Source organism: Neolamprologus brichardi, chromosome 7, assembly GCF_056152115.1.
Source record: "Neolamprologus brichardi isolate AB-2024 chromosome 7, ASM5615211v1, whole genome shotgun sequence".
NCBI classification, from domain to species: Eukaryota; Metazoa; Chordata; class Actinopteri; order Cichliformes; family Cichlidae; genus Neolamprologus; species Neolamprologus brichardi.
Genome location: NC_142110.1, coordinates 35,947,660 through 35,965,704, shown reverse-complemented (window position 1 = coordinate 35,965,704; position 18,045 = coordinate 35,947,660). Strand labels below are relative to the sequence as shown.

Sequence of the window (18,045 nt, the reverse complement as noted above, 5' to 3'; positions counted from 1 at the left end):
GGAAATTATAAAAGAGCACTTGAAGCTTCTTTTTTACCCTCACCTTTTATTTTATTTTTGGTCTTTCATGCAAACAGTAAAACAACAACAAAAAAATGGAGTTCAGCAAGAATTCTCAGTGTGGCCTCTAAAACCAGGAACAAAAGAAAGCATTTTAACTTTGTGCTGAAGTTTCAGGCTCAGGCAAATCTTTGGTGTTGATGTTAGGTTTGTATGCTGTCACATAGTGATTTTATCTTTACTTATATGCTTATATGCATCTATAAATCCTAGCAACCCTACTGATCTGTCCACACTGAAAAACCAACTTTTCTAACTTGACCTGACCAACAGCACACAGCTGGTTTCCTACCTTCCTTTTCTCTGTCAAACACTCAAGCTCTTTTCTCCACTTTGTGCTGTATCCAGTGACTTTTTTAATCAGCAAATCCAAACTTTAGAGACAGTCAAAGCTTTCTACCCTCTTATTTCCCTTATGTTGATTTTACTTTAATGATCACTTAAAGGCAAAAATCAGAACACAGCCCACCCACAATCAAATTAAAACAAAAAGGCAGCTAGAAAATCAAGATTGAGAAAATAAATGATACTACACCCTGGCAAAGAATCAATTACCTATAAAGCATTTTATGCTCCCAAAAAATGTTTTCTTAAAATCTCCTCCCATCCTTTCATTTTCCTGTCAAATGAATAAAAATATCTTCACCTAAAACAACTTGAGAAGTAGAAATGTTTCTTTGGTAGAAGGCATTACTGCTTGTGGATGTGTGGGACCTGTGACCACAGACGTGTTTGTATTTAGCAGGTCACAAGTCAAACAAGTAGTCAATAGCAAATCTAATACATTTGACAACCTACATGTGTCCAGGCCTCCTGGGAGGTCCTGAAGTGCTTTGCTTTTTGATGTTTGGGGAGTGTTAATGCACCACAAATATATTCATTTGGTTAAATATCAAAAACACACTTCCCTTCACCAAGTTACTAATAAAACAGTAAATATCAGGTGTAGAATCATAATCTGTCAGACAACAGTTTGGCCCTGCCCTCAAAATACTTCCACTAAAACAGCTTCTTTGTCCAGCTGTGGGAGACCACAAAATCTCACAGCAGCCAGCCTAACCTATCACACATCCAGGAATTGGTTTAGGACCAATCAAAAGTCAGGGATCATCATCGAGGTCGGCAGCCTGAAATCAGTCCGAGTCCCCGTGGAAACCACCTGAGAAGATAAACCAGATCACACTGTGACTGCTGAAAAACACTCATGTCCTCACTGTCAAATCCCTTTGGTTTCTTATGAGTCTGCTCATCATCTGTATTTGAGGCCCCATCTTATCTTAATGACCTTGTAGTACCATATCACCCTATTAGAGCACTTGGCTCTCGCTCTGCAGGCCTACTTGTTGTTCCTAGAGTATTTAAAAGTAGAATGGGAGGCAGAGCCTTCAGTTTTCAGGCCCCTCTTCTGTGGAACCAGCTTCCAGTTTGGATTCAGGAGACAGACACTATCTCTACTTTCAAGATTAGGCTTCAAACTTTCCTTTTTGCTAAAGCATATAGTTAGGGCTGGACCAGGTGACCCTGAATCCTCCCTTAGTTATGCTGCAATAGACGTAGGCTGCCGGGGATTCCCATGATGCATTGAGTTTTTCCTTTCCAGTCACCTTTCTCACTCACTATGTGTTAACAGACCTCTCTGTATTGAATCATATCTGTTATTAACCTCTGTCTCTCTTCCACAGCATGTCTTTATCCTGTCTTCCTTCTCTCACCCCAACCAATCACAGCAGATGGCCCCGGCCCTCCCTGAGCCTGGTTCTGCCGGAGGTTTCTTCCTGTTAAAAGGGAGTTTTTCCTTCCCACTGTCGCCAAAGTGTTTGCTCATAGGGGGTCCTTTGATTGTTGGGTTTTTCTCTGTATGTGTTATTGTAGGATCTACTGTACAGTATACAGCGCCGTGAGGCGACTGTTGTTGTGATTTAGCGCTATATAAATAAAATTGAATTGAATTGAATTGACATGGACCTTCATCCTGATCCTGGACTGTCAGGCTACAGGGGACCAACTAGGACATTTTACTAACTCAGATCAAACTCATCAGATTGCAAGTTTATAGACTTAGTGGGAGTAATAAAAACATTAGATTTGCTTTTAGTCAGTGCAAGAACATGAACAGTATACCTGGAATCAGTAATATTTCTGTAGGTTTTCTTTCAGCCTCCATCGGTGAGGTTTGATGTGTTTCTATTAAATTGAGGCATTTCTTTGTCTTAATCATCTCGCTCATAAACACCACAAATTCTCAACACAGGTCTCAACATGATGTAATTGAAAACAGCAGAGTGTGTCTTACCTAATGAGTCCAGGCCATGCTGATGAAGGCTTCACCTTCATATTTGGACCTGGCAGATCTGCGTCTGCGAGCAGCTGCAGGACAAGTCTAAAGACAAAGAGAGACAAAGTCCAGACTTTAGAAGATCAACGCTGATCCTTTCATTCAGAATTGAATCTGCTGAGAGCCAGGATTTGAGCTTTTGTGTCAGAATCCTTTCATTTTAATGTTTTATTCTGCTTTTAAAAAAGAGCAAGAAGAATAAATGAAAAGAATGTTTAATAAACAGATAAGGGCTAAACCCAGTTATATTGGAGTGTGGTGAAACTAAGACATCCTACTTAAGTTATGGAATAATACATTAAAAGAGTCATGGTCTGTTGGTTTTTATTGGGTTATTTTGAGTTGTCTAGTTTTTATTGAGAGCTTTTAGTGTACTTTTCATTGTTATCTTAGAGCTTTAGTGTGTACTATTTTAAGTTGGGTTTTGTTTCTTCTAGTCTTCCTGTATTCTGAATTCTGTTAGGATTGTCATTTGGTTTTCCGTTTACTCGTGTTCTGGTATTTATTAGCGTAGCCTGTGTTTTCTTTTTGTCAAGTCTATGCACATCTAATGCGGTGTTAGAGGTTTTCCAGTTCAATTACTTCCTGTTTTATTTTGTCATTTTCAGTATCCTGTGTTTTGTATTTAGATTTACTTTCTTTGTATCATTTGACTTAACTAGTTTCAGCTCTTCCTTGTTCCCCATGTTTCCTCTTCTCTTAATTGCCTTCAGTGTGTCCATATTTGTTTATATAGTTCCAGTTTCCATTTTTTCATTGTCAGTGCATCTGTTAGTCTGTGCCTTTAAGTTCTCTGTCACTCTGTATTCTGTATGTCCTTTGACAAAGAATTATTAAAGGAGCTCTTTATTTTGTGCCTTGCCTGCTTTCTAAGACTGCATTTGGGTCGTCATTTCAAACCTCATGACTAAAATCATTAATGCTGGGAAGAATTTTAGAGATTAAATTGAACCTGTGAGTACAAATACATTTTTTTAACTGGTATACATGTACATGTTTTTAATTAAGTAATGTAGGAGTAGTAGCATGCAAAGAGCAATGGTGTGATGAAGCCGTGTGAATGTGTTGAATCTTTCTGGCCAGTTGTTTGGAAAAAAGGGAGATCCACAAAGCCCCGTTCTCTGACACTGAATGAATTATTGGGAGATATTATGTAAAATGGTCCCAAACTGCTCATCATTTTTGCCTTTTTGGTGGCTCCATAATGTGCTTGCAATCTCCTGCTTGTGACAATCCTGAGAATCACCTCAGATCCAGATCATGCAAAACTGTAATTCCCACATCTTTTCAATAGCTTAAATCACATAATGAGGCAGCCACGTCATTTCAGACAACAGTGCCTTGTTTATCTTTGGTTACGTGACTTTCTGAAGAACAATACAAGCTTTGACATGGCATTAATGTGGACCCTCTGCTCAGCACAGACCTTGAGGTTTCAGTGTTAGACGTGACATCACTATTTGCGAAGAAAGGATGGGCAAGAGTGAAGCAACATCAAAAATAAAAATAACTAGAATGTGTATGTGAAGGTGTAAACTTGGTCACATATTTTTGAAAAAAAAAATTCAGTAGCAACAACAAAGTTTTCAGATGTAGTTTTGGTATTTTTAGTGAGAGCTAAGCACATGCAGCTCAGTTTGTGTGTGTTTGGTGTACCGGGAGGCAGCTGCTCTCCTGTTTGGGGCACAGGTGGAGTTTGCAGTGCAGGTAGACGTCACCAGAGCTCCCAGTAAACTGGAACATACTGAAGGAGAAGTAGTTGGAGGTTCCCAGTCCATTTTCCTCCACCTGCACAGTCTGGTCAGCAGGGTTGGCACAGCTGCTCACAGACAGGAAAACACACTTTGTTCAGGAGTCCATGACAGAGATCAAAACCACATGACTGTCTGAGTCTGTCTCACCCCTTTATGATCAGGTCGTATCTCGGAGTGCTGTCGGGTGATGGCTGGTCAGTTGCCCAGCAGGAGCCGGTCACCACGACGACCACGTCTCCATCCAGCCCGTCAGTCTTCAGCTCCACCCAGATCTTCTGGTTCAGCTGCACTTCAGTGTTGGACTCCACAGCTTGTGTGCGGTCGACGTCAGTGAAGCTCTGCATGGTCAGAGTGTAATCCCAAACTCCAGATGTGATGTGCTGGATCACAGAGCTGCAGAACACAAACACACTTCAGCTTTCTCTGACTCACAAACCTCAGGAGAAGCTTCACATCTTAAAGTAACTCAAAGAAAACCAGCAGCCACCACACACCTGTCTCTGATCCTGAAGGTGGCAGTCTTGATGTCCGGCTGAGTTTGGACGCAGGAGAAGTCGATGGAGATTTGGTCGAGACGAGTGATGATGTCAGAGGAGCTGTTCTGGGTCATGATGGTGTTTTTATAGATCACTTGGCTGTTGCTGGTCTGCAGAGTCACACAATCAGATGTGTGACAGTTTTTAGTAGGTGTTAAAAATGAGACATCTTGTGGGAGCAAACCGAAGTGTCATACATGGGGGCTTACCCAGGATAGAAAGTTTTAGAAAGTAAAAAACAAATAGTGATCTGTTATCTTCAGCTGCACATGCTGCCACTTTATTTTGTTTATTTACATACACAAGGCATTAGTTTAATGAATTTAAATAAATGATTTGATACATTAATTTGACCTTTATTGCTCTTTAGGCTCTTAGAGCAGCCACTGGTAACTGGCTTTGTCAGAGAAGAAAATTAAACACAAAAGTAAGTATCTGAATTCACAGAGGCTTTTTTTTTTTGTAAAAGTGTGCTTGTAGTCTTTCAGACATTATTCAGTTTTTATTTTATTAAAATCATTTTTCACACACTGTGCTTGAAATGAGCTATATATCATTTCTAAGTAATTTTGCTTTATTGTTTTTCATTTAGTTTTAAACTGCTGTAACAAAGAGATTTCCCAGCGCTGGGATAAATAAAGTATCCATTCATCCATTCATTTTCTTCTGCTTATCTGGTGCCGGGTTGCGGGGGCAGCAGCCTAAGCAGAGAAACCTAGACCTCCCTCTTCCAGCCACCTCCTCCACCTTGTCTGGGGAAACACCAAGGCGTTCCCAGGCCAGCCAATGGATATAATCCCTCCAGCATGTCCTGGGTCTGCCCAGGGGCCTCCTCCCGGTGGTACATGGCCGGAAAACCTCACCCAGGAGGCATCCTAGTAAGATGCCTGAAACATGTCAACTGACTTTCAATGCGGAGGACCAGCGGCTCTAGTCTTAGCCCCTCCCTGATGGCCGAGCTCCTCACCATAATTTTCACCAGTGGATAAGTGGAAAAAGTTTGATATCTGGTTTAGTGGACAGTTCGTGGTCTAATAAAAAAACCCCATAAAAATCAGTCAACATGCTATGAAGAAAAACTTATTTAAGGAGGTTTGTCAGCTTTCTTTATTAAATAAAGGCTCTATCTTACTACACCACTTCCGCTTGAGAAAAAATCTAAGTTGCCCCTAACTTTTTTCTTATTTTCTTGTTTCTAGTTGAGAAAGTAGCATTATATTGTGATCTCACCTTAGTAAAACTGTTTTTTAGTTATTAAATACAAGAGTGAAGCATTTAAAAAAATGTCATCCTTGTGGTGGGGCCTGTTTGGCAGGTGGGTGTAGCTGCTAGTTGTCTTCATTTCAGCTAACTGGAGTCCCTGAACTGGACCATGTTTGTTCTTTTGGTGCCCTTTGGATACTTTTCTAATGCAATTATCTTACACATAATCTCATTTGCTGCTGTGCATTGTGCTAACATGAGTGAATGATAAAAATTCAAACACTAATAAAAGTACTGTAAAGTTCATGGCTGCAGCTTGTTGACCAGGCTAGCAGTGTGAATTCCTGCTTTTTTTGACTGGTTAGTGACAGAAGCTGATTGACTTAAATAAACTTCACAGATCATCAACATGATGAGAAGCAACAGAGGTAAAGCTGAACCCACAGAAAGATCCCAAACTGGAGGGGGAGATAATACTCACCGTGACCACCGTCCCACAGCTGTTGCTGCTGTCGAAGTTGAAGGTCACCATGTGGGTGAGCTCGTCCACCTGAGCCCTGCAGGTCGGGTCGTTGAGGTGTAAGGCAGAGTAGTCGATGCCTTTGTCCTCCAGGAGACAACCGACCAGAGTGACTGAAGCAGAGTCCTGCATGCAGACTGTTGGATCACCTGAATGTCACAATATCAGTCAGAAAAATCACAGTTAGAAGTTTTCCTCCATTATTCAGCCCTGTTGTCATGAGGATATCACAGCTGTCGTACCCAAAGAGTCGTTTTCTTGGTACTTGGAGGCAAAAATGGCCCGACAGAAGCAGTGAGTGTCACCATCGACCGTCTTCTCACCACAGAACTCGTGATTGCTGCAGGTCCTGTCCTGACAGAAGGCCTCAGAGGCTACAGAGGAACACACTGGTGTATTATCCTGAAAACATGTGAGCTCTAAAAATCCACAGTTCAATTTTTAAACAAAGAGAGCTTATTAAGGTCTTATTAATGTCTTATTAAGGTCTTATTAAGGTCTTACAGCAGCCAGCGTTTGACTTCCAGCCATCCAGAGCGTGGTTGTGTAGACTGCAGGCTCTGGCGTAGGCCTTCAGGAACTGACAGTTGAGTCCGTCCACTGCAGGATATTTACACAAAGTGTGGGTGCAGGCGGTTATGTAGGGGGAGGAGAAGGGCGCCTCCTTCAGGAGATTACAGCTGTACCACAGATAGAAAATCAAATTAATATAAAAAATGTCTGTAATTCCAGAACTGTTAATAAAAGACTTTCGTTGAACCCCTGAAAATTTTCACTTCAGTCGAGTCTGTTTTGTTATTCATACAATGAAATGTGGTGAAGTACAGGGGAAAACTTCCAAAAAGAAAAACAGTCATGCTGAAGTAAAAGTATAACACAGACAGATGTTTCCTGCTGTGTGGATCAGTCTGCTCACCGTTCAGTCACGCTGTTGCAGTTGATCGTGCTGTCAGCAGGCTCACTGTACTGCATCTCACAGCTAGGGGGCGACAAACAACAAAGTTCAGGCTCATTCATGCAGACACAGAATATCTGCAACATCAGCAGCAGCAGCAGTCAGAGGGACTCTGAGCTTGTGATGAGGTCTTACCTGGGGGAGCTGTACTCAGAGAGCCTCAGGTCACTCAGAGACATGCTGGAGGTTCCACACAGACCCCCCACAGATGAACCAGCAGGTCCTGCAAAGGATCAGGACAGAATGAGTCAGATCAGCATCAATATTCAAACTGGACGAACACAGCAGCTCAACAAATAACAGCACAGTTTACAGTTTATGTTACATGAATCAAACTTTATTTTCTGTACCTTGTAAGAGGATCTGTGCGGTGTAGCCATCAAAGAAGACAGAGATGATGAGGTTGGAGAGCGACAGCTTGGCAGTGACTCCAGTTTGGTCCTTAGAGAGCTGCACACCATGAACCAGCTGAGGCGAACTGCTGAGGGTCAGTGTGGAGTCGTCCAGCTGCATCACAGCAGAGACAAAGTGGAGGAAACACTGAGTGAAACATGTCAAACACACAAACAGGCTGATGGTGAGACATTTGGACATGATTGCACCCCTGATTGAAGCATCACAATCAGCTTCTCTGCACGCACAACCCGCAGCACAGCAGGCCACTACGGGCCGGATTGTTTCTGTCACAGCACAAGTTCATGCTCCACGCACAGTTAACACCGCACCCAAAACTACGACTGCTACGACGCCTGACCTGATTGGAGGTGAACAGTCACCCTCCAGCAAGACGGATGAGGGGAGAGACGGCGATCTGAGACCTGCCCCTCCTCCTGTGGATCTACAACAGCCAGGGCCCAATCAAGCGGCACCGAGAGACCAGAGGGCGAGGAGAATCCCTACAGCGTTCCATGGGATTTCTGCTGAGGGGAAATCATCTCCCGCCATTCAGCTACCACAGAACATGGTGGCGATGGACCTCATACAGGGGGAATCCACCCCCAAGAAGACCAAAATAGCTTCAGCTGGACAACGACTATGCACCCCGACGAGACATCCAAGCACAAAGAAAAAGCTCAGAGAGTGGAGACTTCACACAAAGGAAGCATCGGTCATCATCGGAGACTCCAATGTGGGCATGATTCCTCCTTATGTAGCAGAGGGAGTCCAAATTGACAGCTTCCCAGGGGCCAAATGGGCCCATGCAGAGACCCTTCTGGATAAAGCAGATATTGACACGTCGGTGGAGAAGCTGGTTCTATCCTTGGGCCTGAATAACAGGCGTCAGAGGGATAAAAATGCACCAATAACGGAGCTGAGAAGATCGCTGAGGACGGCACAAGAAAAATTCCCTCAAGCTGACATTTATATCCCAGTGATTAACTTCTCTTCTGCTCTTTCCAAAACAGAACAAGACACATTATTGCACATGAACAATTTTATTACAGGTTTAAAGGAGCACATTCCTGCTCTACCTGCTGATAAGTTCAGCACGGAATCAGACGATCTTCGCTGGACTGACAAGACTGCAGAGCACATGTTGGATCATTGGAATGATCGTGTTAATGGGGCATCTCCATGAAACCAATTTGAGTGTCTGATTTCATGTTTATTATGTATTTCTGTGCTTGAGGGAGACTTCAGGAGCCATTATGTGAGAGTATAATCCCAATACAACCCACTAGAGGGTGCTATAACTTCAATTAAGGGAATTTTCCCCTTCTCTTTACTTTCCTTTTCTCCACAATTTTTACTGGTATAGGCCTTTTCATGGCCATCCCATTATAAACTCCTGGCCCTGAGGCCTTCCCTAACCCTAACCTCTCTTAACCCCATGCAGGGACTTTATTCCGGCCCTAAACCTAACCGCCTGGAGCCCCAATTGGACATTGGGCCCTAATTTCAACCCCCATCTTCTTCTAGCCCTAAACCTAACCTTTGGGTTCCCTAAGCCCAGCCTCAAACCCCTTTATTCGGGACAAGACAGGACATTTCCCTCCTGGAGAGCAATCTGTGAGTGACGCGGGGGCCCGGGATGGGAACAGGTGTGGTCTGTGCATGGAGTCTGGCCACCTTCGGTGACCAGCCTCCCAACTTGAGCTCCCCCTAACCCGCCCGTGCCGCCTGGCCCCCCACTCGGGTCACCCTGTGTCCTCACATTGCAACAACTGAGAGGAAAAGGAGTCCCCAGTAAGGGGCATCTGTTGAAATGGACAATAAAAACATGTGCCTTTTGTGTATTTTGATTATGTACATGTCTTGGAGGATCATTATAAACTGTATACAGTCCTTATTGTTTACAACCCGAAGCCCAATCCTGATTTGACGTTTTTTAACCCAATTAGTGGGACAACTTATGTTATTATGAAGACTCTTTATGGACTAATAAGATGGGCTCAACCTAAAAGAAACTATTTTGAACAAGCCCATGTCATGGCAAACTGTTTTATATGTTACACTCATGATAATTGTGTTTATATACATTTTACAGACTTTGTATGGCTATTTTGCCCCGCTACTGTTTAATGATACGGTTTCGTAATATGCGGATCGATGTTTTGTTTTCCAACGGTTCCTGAAAGCAGCATATATGTGTGCGACCAATCAGAACGGTGTCTTATAAGGACCTTTGACCCTAAGCATGAGACTCTTTGTTATTGGTTATTTTAACCGGGAACTCTAAGCATTATGGGAAATGTGGTCTAATCCTCACAACACCGCATGAACCTTCTGTTGAGCGCACACCTCCTGCTTCGAACCGCATGTTTGGACTTTTCTATGTTTTTTGCAAGCCAGCCTGATGAAGGTACATTCAGAACCGAAACGTTGCGACATATAAGGCTTGCATATTTATGTAATTTGTGATTTATGGAGTAAAAGCTCATTAAAGCGCTCTTTAATCACACGAAAACGGAGTTTATTTTGCTGCATACAGCCGTTAGCCTTTATTATTAGGCGCACCAGTGCTAACATAACATAGCTAAGGCTAGTATACGAGCTTCAAGTATGCCCCCCTGGCACGAGAATGAGCCGTGGATTGTGGTGGAACACCGGAAGAGACGGGGTACGGACCGTGGATGGCCGGACAGACGTACACCGTCCCCCCGCCGCAGCTATCGCACAGCCTACACCTCGGTTACCAGGAGAGGGCGAGACGGAGGTGAGAGAGACTTTTTCCACCCGCGGCAGCGAAAATGGAGCGGAGAGCCACGGATCGTGGACCGCTACGCTGCCCACCAGAGGAAACGACCTGACCGGGACCGGATAACGGACCGGGAATCAACTCAGCATAAGCGGTATGTAAATTCCTCCCGAACGGACCGGACCAAACCTCCACAGAAGAAAATACAGTCAGATGATCCTGACTTCTCAGCAAAGGTTCGCATCATTCATAAACTCATTAAGGCAGTGCACCACTTAAAAAATGTTTCGGGGGACGTTCCTCCTCCTCCTCTGAACAAGATAGCTCACAATCTAATGACTGTGATTAAGCCAGCCATCCCCACTAGAGAAACGCAGACTCTAATTGAGGGCAATGCTAAGAGCTCAGAGCGGCAGCACTTCCGGGTCGGAGATCTCCCGTTGCTACGCGACCGCGTAACAATGGCAGCGGAGCAGGAGAGGAAAAAACAGAGCGAGAGAGAGGAGAACAAACACACACATACACACAGGTCGCCGGTCGGGGCACCGTCAGACCTGACACTGAGACTCAAATAGCATCAAATAGTTCCTGCAAAACCTTGGTTGTATGTTGTGTCGTTACTATCCTGAAGTATGAATCCTTTGCCACAAAGATGCAAACCAGGATCGAGTCACTTCTCACTTACAGTGGAGTCCAATATTTATCTTATTAAATGTGGTCATTAGAAGATTAAAAACACTCTAACCAGGAGGAGAGTTCTTCAATATTTATTGTACAAACAGAGGATCAGTGATTGATGTAATCCCCTTTCATCTTCTACTCTTTTCACAGGAGAGCATGTATAGAAGCATGATGAAATGGAGCACCACTGTAAGTCAGCAGTCACATAAATCTGTCTTGTAAAAGCAGCAGGCTCGGGTCTCCCTGATCTTAACGCTGGTTGTTTTTCAGCATGTTCCAGAGTCGGAGTCTCTGGAGGACCGGCTGCTGAGTGTGGAGGTCTCCGAGGTGAATGTGGACCTTGTCGTGATGATCGTGGAAGTGGTGGCGTCCATTGCTGCTTTTGTCAGATTCTTGCCGCTTGCCAACAGGGTACGATTTCATAAACACGTGCAACTTTTTTATGTGTTACAGAAGGCTGCAAGGCTTGTCATGGTGTCTGCTGTTCTTTTCATATTGACAAACATTTTAAATGAGTCTGAAGGAGACTTTGTGTTTTTTTAACACTAGTTGAGCAAGTTTAAATATTCCCTGCGGCAGGCAATCTGAATTTGACATGCCTTTGCAAACACTGGTGAAGAAGGACTGCCTGAAATGCACCAAGTTCTCAACCAAGTAGTAATCTTATGACCTGTTCAGCCTTTTGTCCTGGCCCATCGAGCAGGGGAGATCCCTGCAGTTTGAGGCAGCGCTAAGTTATTCTTTTAGTGTTTCTTGCTCAGTGGTTTTATTGTTCAATCAAAAACTTTGCAAAAGTATAGAAATATGTTTGCACTTATTTCCCATTTGCAAGTTTAAAACCCCAAGATTTTCTTTCTTTGCCTTGTACTATCGTACAGGGCAGTAAAGAAACTCACCAGGACAAATTCTTTATGGCCCTGTACAATACAAATCGTGCCTGTAGCACACCCATTGAGTACCACTGTGTTGCTCAAATATCCTTTCTGTTTTCTCAGATATGCATTGAGATGGCCGAACCTGGTGGATTAACACAGGTGATGGAGAGCAAAGTCACCAAGGACTATTTATCTGCTTGGTAAGTGTGTCCCACAATCAGAAGTGAGAAAAAGAGGAAATTTCTTTTACACTGTGTTTTTTCATTTTCTTTAAAGTGTCTTCATGTCTGTCTGACCTTGTGCTTTTTTCTCTCCTCTTCATAGGAGTAAAGCTGGACGTATTGAGTCGTGAGTATCTTTCTTTTTCAGGTTTAGTGGCAGAGTCAAATATACCATACGCTCCTCAAGGTCGTCTATAGTAAACAGTTCCCAAAGATGCAAAAAGAGAAGAATGTGATTTAGATATAAGCAACTCTAGATTAGGAATTTGAAATGGAATTTCTTCTTTCACATGAACATTTTGTGACAACAAACCTCTTTTCATGGTAACCTACTGGCATCTTTGCTTTTAAATTCAGTTTGAAGAGCCTGAAACAGCGTCTGCAAGACTCTGGTGACAACAAAGTTAACCTCAAAATGAAAACCAAGAAGACCGCAGAATCGACTGATGCAGTGACCAAAGGTGACTGCCAGGCGGAGAGCCAGAGGACCGAGGAGGAAGCAGTGACCCAGCCCGATGCTGCAGCCGCCCCTGCTGGACAGCAGCCAGAGCCCAAGTGTCCTGACGACGAGACGCAGGAGGGAGAGGAGAATGATGGATGGAGCGTGGCCGACATTAAAGGTACAAAGAGCTGCTTTAAATCAGCAAAATACACCGCTCTGACAGCCAAAACACAGTAAACTGAATATAAAGAGAAAAGTTGTGATATTTTATGGCTCTGATCTCATATTTGTGCTCCTCACTGTGCTACAGACATTCAGCCTGGTGGTACTAATATATTTTACATATGTGGTGTTTAAAAAATGCTCCGTTGGTGCGATGACTATATCCCACACCATCACCAGCCTGAAATTTGGATACAAGGCAGGATGGATCCAAGATTTCTGACCCTACCATCCTAATGTCACAGCAGAAACTGAGATTCAACAGACCAGGCAGCGTTTTTATTTTACAGCGTTGCTGAGCCTGTGTGAATTGTACCCTCAGCTTTGCGTTCTTAGCTTAGAGAAGTGGAACCCAGTGTGGTCTTCTGCTGCTGTAGCTCATCTGCTTCAGTGTTGGATGTGCTGTGCGTTCAGAGATACTCTTGTGCATTGTAATAAGTGGTTGTTTGGCTTGCTCTGGCCTTCCGCTCAGCGTGAAGCAGTTATTTCATTCTCCTCTAAACTCAAAAATGCATTTCCTCCAGGGAACTGCCACTCACTGGATATTTTCTGTTTCAGATGATTTGATGTAAACCCTAGAGATGCTTCTGTGGGAAAATCCCAGCAGATCAGCAGTTTTTGAAATGCTAAGATCAGCAAACATGCCACGTTTAAGTGACTTCAATTATTTTTCTTCTTCATTCTGATGCTCAGTTTGAATTTCAGCAGGTCATCTGACCATGTCTACATACCTAAATCACTAAGTTGCTGCCATGTGATTGGCTGATTAGAGAGTCACATTAATGAGCAGTCAAACAGGTGTACCTAATAAAGTGGCCGATGAATGTTTCAGCTTTTCAAGTAAATCGAAATCATTTGTTCAATTATTATTGAGTTATAATTGAATGTTTAAATATTTTATAAAGCCAGTGGCTCCTGTAGCAGATTTGTTGATGATTAACGTGTCGCTCTTTTCATTTTCAGTTGTGGGTAAACGCAGGAGGGAGCTTGTCGGACCTGAGGCAAAGCGATCTCGCTCTCAGTCTCCGTGTGTTGTAGCAGATTTCAGACTGCCTCAGTTCAACCCTAACAGCCCCATCGGTCAGACACACACACTCTAAATTCAAATTTGTTGTTAATACTTGTCTAATCCTCCTGTTTCTGCTTCTCTGCAGGTCAGGAGTTTGTGGTCCCTAAATCAGGATTTTTCTGTAACATCTGCTCTGTTTTCTGCCTGAATGAGAAGACCGCCAAGGAACTCCACTGCTGCAGCCAGAAACACTACGACAACCTGCAGGTACGCACGCACATACATATACACGATTCAGCACACAAAATCACACTGTTGGCCTAACGATGTTTGTTTTCTGGCTTTTCCCTTTGTTTAGAAATATTATGAGGAACGTCGACAGAGAGCTACAAAAACTTTGTCTCAGACGTCTCCAGGCTCCGTTTCTGACTGATGGACCTGATCTACTGTATTTTTAACACATAACTGTGGAGAGTGTATATATATGTATATGTGTGTGTATGTGTGTCCTGGATGACTGTGTATATGTTTGCGGTTTTGTGATTTGTTTCTTATTTCCTGTTTTACTTTGAAAGTTCATGTCTTATGTCAGTGTGTTCAGTTTTACCTCTCCCCTGTCTCGTTAGCCTAATTTCTCCCAGCTGTGTCTCCCTCCTGTTGCCCATTCCCTAATTACCCCCCTGTGTATTTAAGCCCTGTGTTTTCCTGTGCTCCCTGTCGCGTCGTACCCTCAACCTGCTGTGTGTTTGTAATGTCCAGTCCTCCAGCACCTCGCTTTAGTCTTGTTTTCCTTTTGTAAGTTTTATTTTCAATCGTTCGTCCAGCAATAAAGCTGCGTTTTCAGCTTATTCCCGTCTCCAAGAGTCCTGCATTTTTGGGTCCACCGCTTCTGCTTGCCTGCCACACAGCCAACCATGACAATAGCAGAATCTAGTATAACATGGAAACACCTACCTGAAACACAGACTTTATGTATTTTAAGTACTTGAGTAAATGTTCCCACTACTGTCTGCACTCACGTCTGAAGATATTTAGACTAGTGAGAGAACTCTGAGCTCCTCCGCTTCATGTGAGATTCACTTTCCACTCTTTCTTTTCTTTCTTTCTTTTTTTTAAATCCCTTTCCATTGCATTAATGTCTTGAAATACCAGGAAACCAAGCATCTGCCTCTGGAGACTTTTGACTCAAAAGGCAATAAAAACCAAAACAAATGTAAAAAAAAAAAAGATGAATACAGGAAAAATTACATTTTCACAAATGTCAAAACATTTTTTAATTAAAATTCCTCTTTTTTTCCTATTAAAAAGTTGTAAAAGTGAGTCCAAGGCCATGATGCCAAAACAGAGGATGTACTTCCTGAGGGAGCTGAAGAAATTCAACCTGCCAACACGGATGATGATGCAATTCTACACTGCAATCATCGAGTCCATCCTCACCTCCTCCATCACCGTGTGGTACGCTGGAGCCACTATCAGGGACAGTGGCGGTCCTAGCCTGTTTGGCGCCACGGGCGAACACTCTCTGCCCAATGGTGTGCTTGGTTATCCTTTCATGAGTTATTTACAAGTTTCTCTTTGTTCACAGCCATTGATATGTCGAAGAGGTTAACATGTTAGGAGCGGATCGAAATTGTGTTGATATCTGGTGAACGCAGTAACCGGGTCATTGCAGCAAATTTCAATGCAAGACCCTACGAGACCACCCATCTCCCATGCTACAGTCAGCAAACTGCTTGCTAAGTTTTGTGAAAATGCTTCAGTGTTTATTTTGCGAGTTGGTTATTAGATGCTGCTCCCCGCCGCCCCGCCCTCTCCTCTCTGCGCCGCAAGCAGCAGGCGTACCTCGCAAATGGAGGGCGCCCTTACTCCCAGCAAATGGGCGATAGAAAACCGATCGGTGCCTGTACCATTCCCAATATGCGCCGGCTGATGTCGGGGCAGCATGAGTACGAGCTTTTTTTTTTTTTTTGCCGATGCCCGTGATGCCGCCCCCCACCACGATGCCGTCCCGGGCAACCGCCCGTGTCGCCCGTATCAAAAACTGCTACTGATCAGGGACAAACAGAGACTGCAGCGCGTTGTGCGCTCTGCTGAGAAGGTGATTGGCTGCAAACTCCCATCTCTGCAGGACCTGTACACCTCCAGGACACTGGGGCGTGCAGCTCAGATCACAGCTGACCCTTCTAACCTAGCTAGCTAGTTAGTGTTAGCCTAGCGTTGCTGCTGCCGCTGGGCTCATGTTACTTCAAAATTAACACCACAGCCTTAAAAACCTTACATAAAACTATGTCTGTGAAGTTTTCTGTTGATTGTTTGAAATAAAAAAGTGAGATAAGAGCCCAGACAAAATTCTTCGGGAGGTGTAGCCGTTAGGGGTAGGGTGGGGTGTGGGGGGTATTTTCAATCCATAGCCATAACTAACTAACTAATTATATATATCATGTTTAACCTGAGTAGCAAAAGAGTGCAGGGGGGTTGAATACAATAAGCCAGGAGTTAGCTGTGCTCCTGGACTCTATCAAGCCTTGACCTCCCGGTGTTCCAGATCTACTGGCGTTTAGATCTACTGGCGTTTCGATCAACTGGCGTTGGTCGAACAGATGTGTGGCAGTCTTGCGTTTCAGGAGCTGCTACCGACAAACCAGCAAAAAAACACCAAATGTGTCATCTGTGACACTTGTGAGGTTATCTCAAATACACTCCGTCAGTCTTGATGCTGTTGAGCAACAAAATGTTTAAAAATGGCGCGAGTTTACCTGGTGATATCCTCACGCGCGACGCGATCGTGAAAACAGAAAACAATTAACAACACATTTGTACCTTTCAAATTTGTCTGTTTGTGCGTCATGCAAATAAACCTTTGAAATGAATAAAATGACACTAATATGTCACTAGTGTTGTAACATCACATGTCATTAGCGTAGTCTGCTGTGTCTTTTCTCTGCAAACAAACATTTTAGAGTTGGTTGTTATATACAGTCTGTATAAGTGTGGTTAATCTAATGAACATTTGTAAGGAGATGGCAGTTACTGTGAATGTACAGCAGGTGATTAGTAATAAACAGTCAGACAATTGCTGTGTCCCAATTCGGGGTCTGCACGCTTGAAGTACGCATTTTAAGTGCGGTTACGTCACCGCCACGCGACGACGGCTGTCCCAATTCGAAGTGTACTTGAAATGCATACTCCAAATGTGCCGTCGATTTCCCCAAATATCAAGCGTGGTCCGGTGCACGCTTCGTGGTCCCATATATCCCACAATTCATAGCGCGGCGGTGGGTGTGGATAATTTTGCCGCAAAATACGGCAGAAGGGAGCGGCCGAAAAGTGAACTGTCAAAAGTAAGTACTGAATATGACGTCACTTATTCATGTAGGAATGTTTAATAATGAAGAACATTAAAACATTGCTGTTGGCCACATGTCGGCAAAGTTATGTGACACTAGTGATGTTTGTACTTTCAGCATTAACTTGGTTTGAAAGCCTCTACTTCTAAATATACATATAGTCGACCTTAATCTTACAGAGAATCTGATGATTTTATGGATAATTAAAGTCAGTCATATATCCACAAACACAACAAGCTGACAGTCAGTGATATAGATTTTATATATATATATATATATATATATATATATATATATATATATATATATATATATATATATATCATAATAATCTGTCAATACTATAATATTGGCCATATTATATTTACATTACCATAGTGAGATGACTTTAGTCTCATGAACAACATTAACTAATTATTATTTACTAGCTAATCTTAAATGACTGTTCAGTACAGAAATGAAGCCCAACAATCATGTTTTACAGTCCTGTGGTTTAAGCCTCAGATACTCAACTAATCAAAGTGATGTCATGACAAAAATGAATGACCAACAAAACAATTTTCTCCTTCATTTCTGTCACACAAAGCTGTATGTAACGTGTCTCGCGGTTAGTATCATGGTTGCTAGGCAACCTGAACAGCGCGACGAAGCATATACCGTCCCATTTCACAAGCCTCTCACTTCCGCACTTCTCGTACTTATAGTACGCACCGTACGTAGTACGCGTAGTGTGCGTACTTCAAGCG

The 18,045-nt window shown here is 43.2% G+C and overlaps 2 protein-coding genes and 1 pseudogene across 4 annotated transcripts; 2 read left to right on the top strand and 1 right to left on the bottom strand.

Annotated features, from left to right (window-relative positions):
- Positions 1 to 26: 26 nt before the first annotated feature.
- LOC102800143 (uromodulin-like) lies at positions 27 to 7,895 on the bottom strand. Its single transcript, XM_087843556.1, has 11 exons — positions 7,714 to 7,895; positions 7,499 to 7,586; positions 7,325 to 7,387; positions 6,913 to 7,088; positions 6,651 to 6,782; positions 6,370 to 6,557; positions 4,644 to 4,795; positions 4,297 to 4,542; positions 4,052 to 4,214; positions 2,354 to 2,440; positions 27 to 1,219 (listed from the first exon to the last, which is right to left on the bottom strand). The coding sequence occupies exons 1-10, from the start codon at positions 7,874 to 7,876 to the stop codon at positions 2,354 to 2,356; spliced, it is 1,458 nt and encodes a 485-aa protein (XP_087699682.1). The 5' UTR covers positions 7,877 to 7,895; the 3' UTR covers positions 27 to 1,219.
- A 42-nt stretch (positions 7,896 to 7,937) lies between these two features.
- Positions 7,938 to 8,584, top strand: LOC148102113 (uncharacterized; annotated as a pseudogene).
- Positions 8,585 to 10,084: 1,500 nt separating this feature from the next.
- On the top strand, positions 10,085 to 14,800 carry LOC148102112 (uncharacterized). Of its 3 annotated transcripts, none has more exons than XM_087843559.1 (9): positions 10,085 to 10,656; positions 11,334 to 11,372; positions 11,454 to 11,594; positions 12,179 to 12,258; positions 12,383 to 12,406; positions 12,637 to 12,899; positions 13,907 to 14,023; positions 14,098 to 14,219; positions 14,311 to 14,800. In XM_087843559.1, exons 2-9 carry the CDS (start codon positions 11,340 to 11,342, stop codon positions 14,383 to 14,385), a joined length of 855 nt encoding a protein of 284 aa, XP_087699685.1. In that variant the 5' UTR covers positions 10,085 to 10,656; positions 11,334 to 11,339; the 3' UTR covers positions 14,386 to 14,800. The 3 variants fall into 3 exon arrangements, with proteins under 3 accessions (XP_087699685.1, XP_087699684.1, XP_087699686.1); XM_087843558.1 differs by having other exon boundaries at positions 10,133 to 10,166; XM_087843560.1 differs by lacking the exons at positions 10,085 to 10,656; positions 14,311 to 14,800 and adding an exon at positions 10,785 to 11,188 and having other exon boundaries at positions 13,907 to 14,198.
- The last annotated feature ends 3,245 nt before the right edge of the window (positions 14,801 to 18,045 follow it).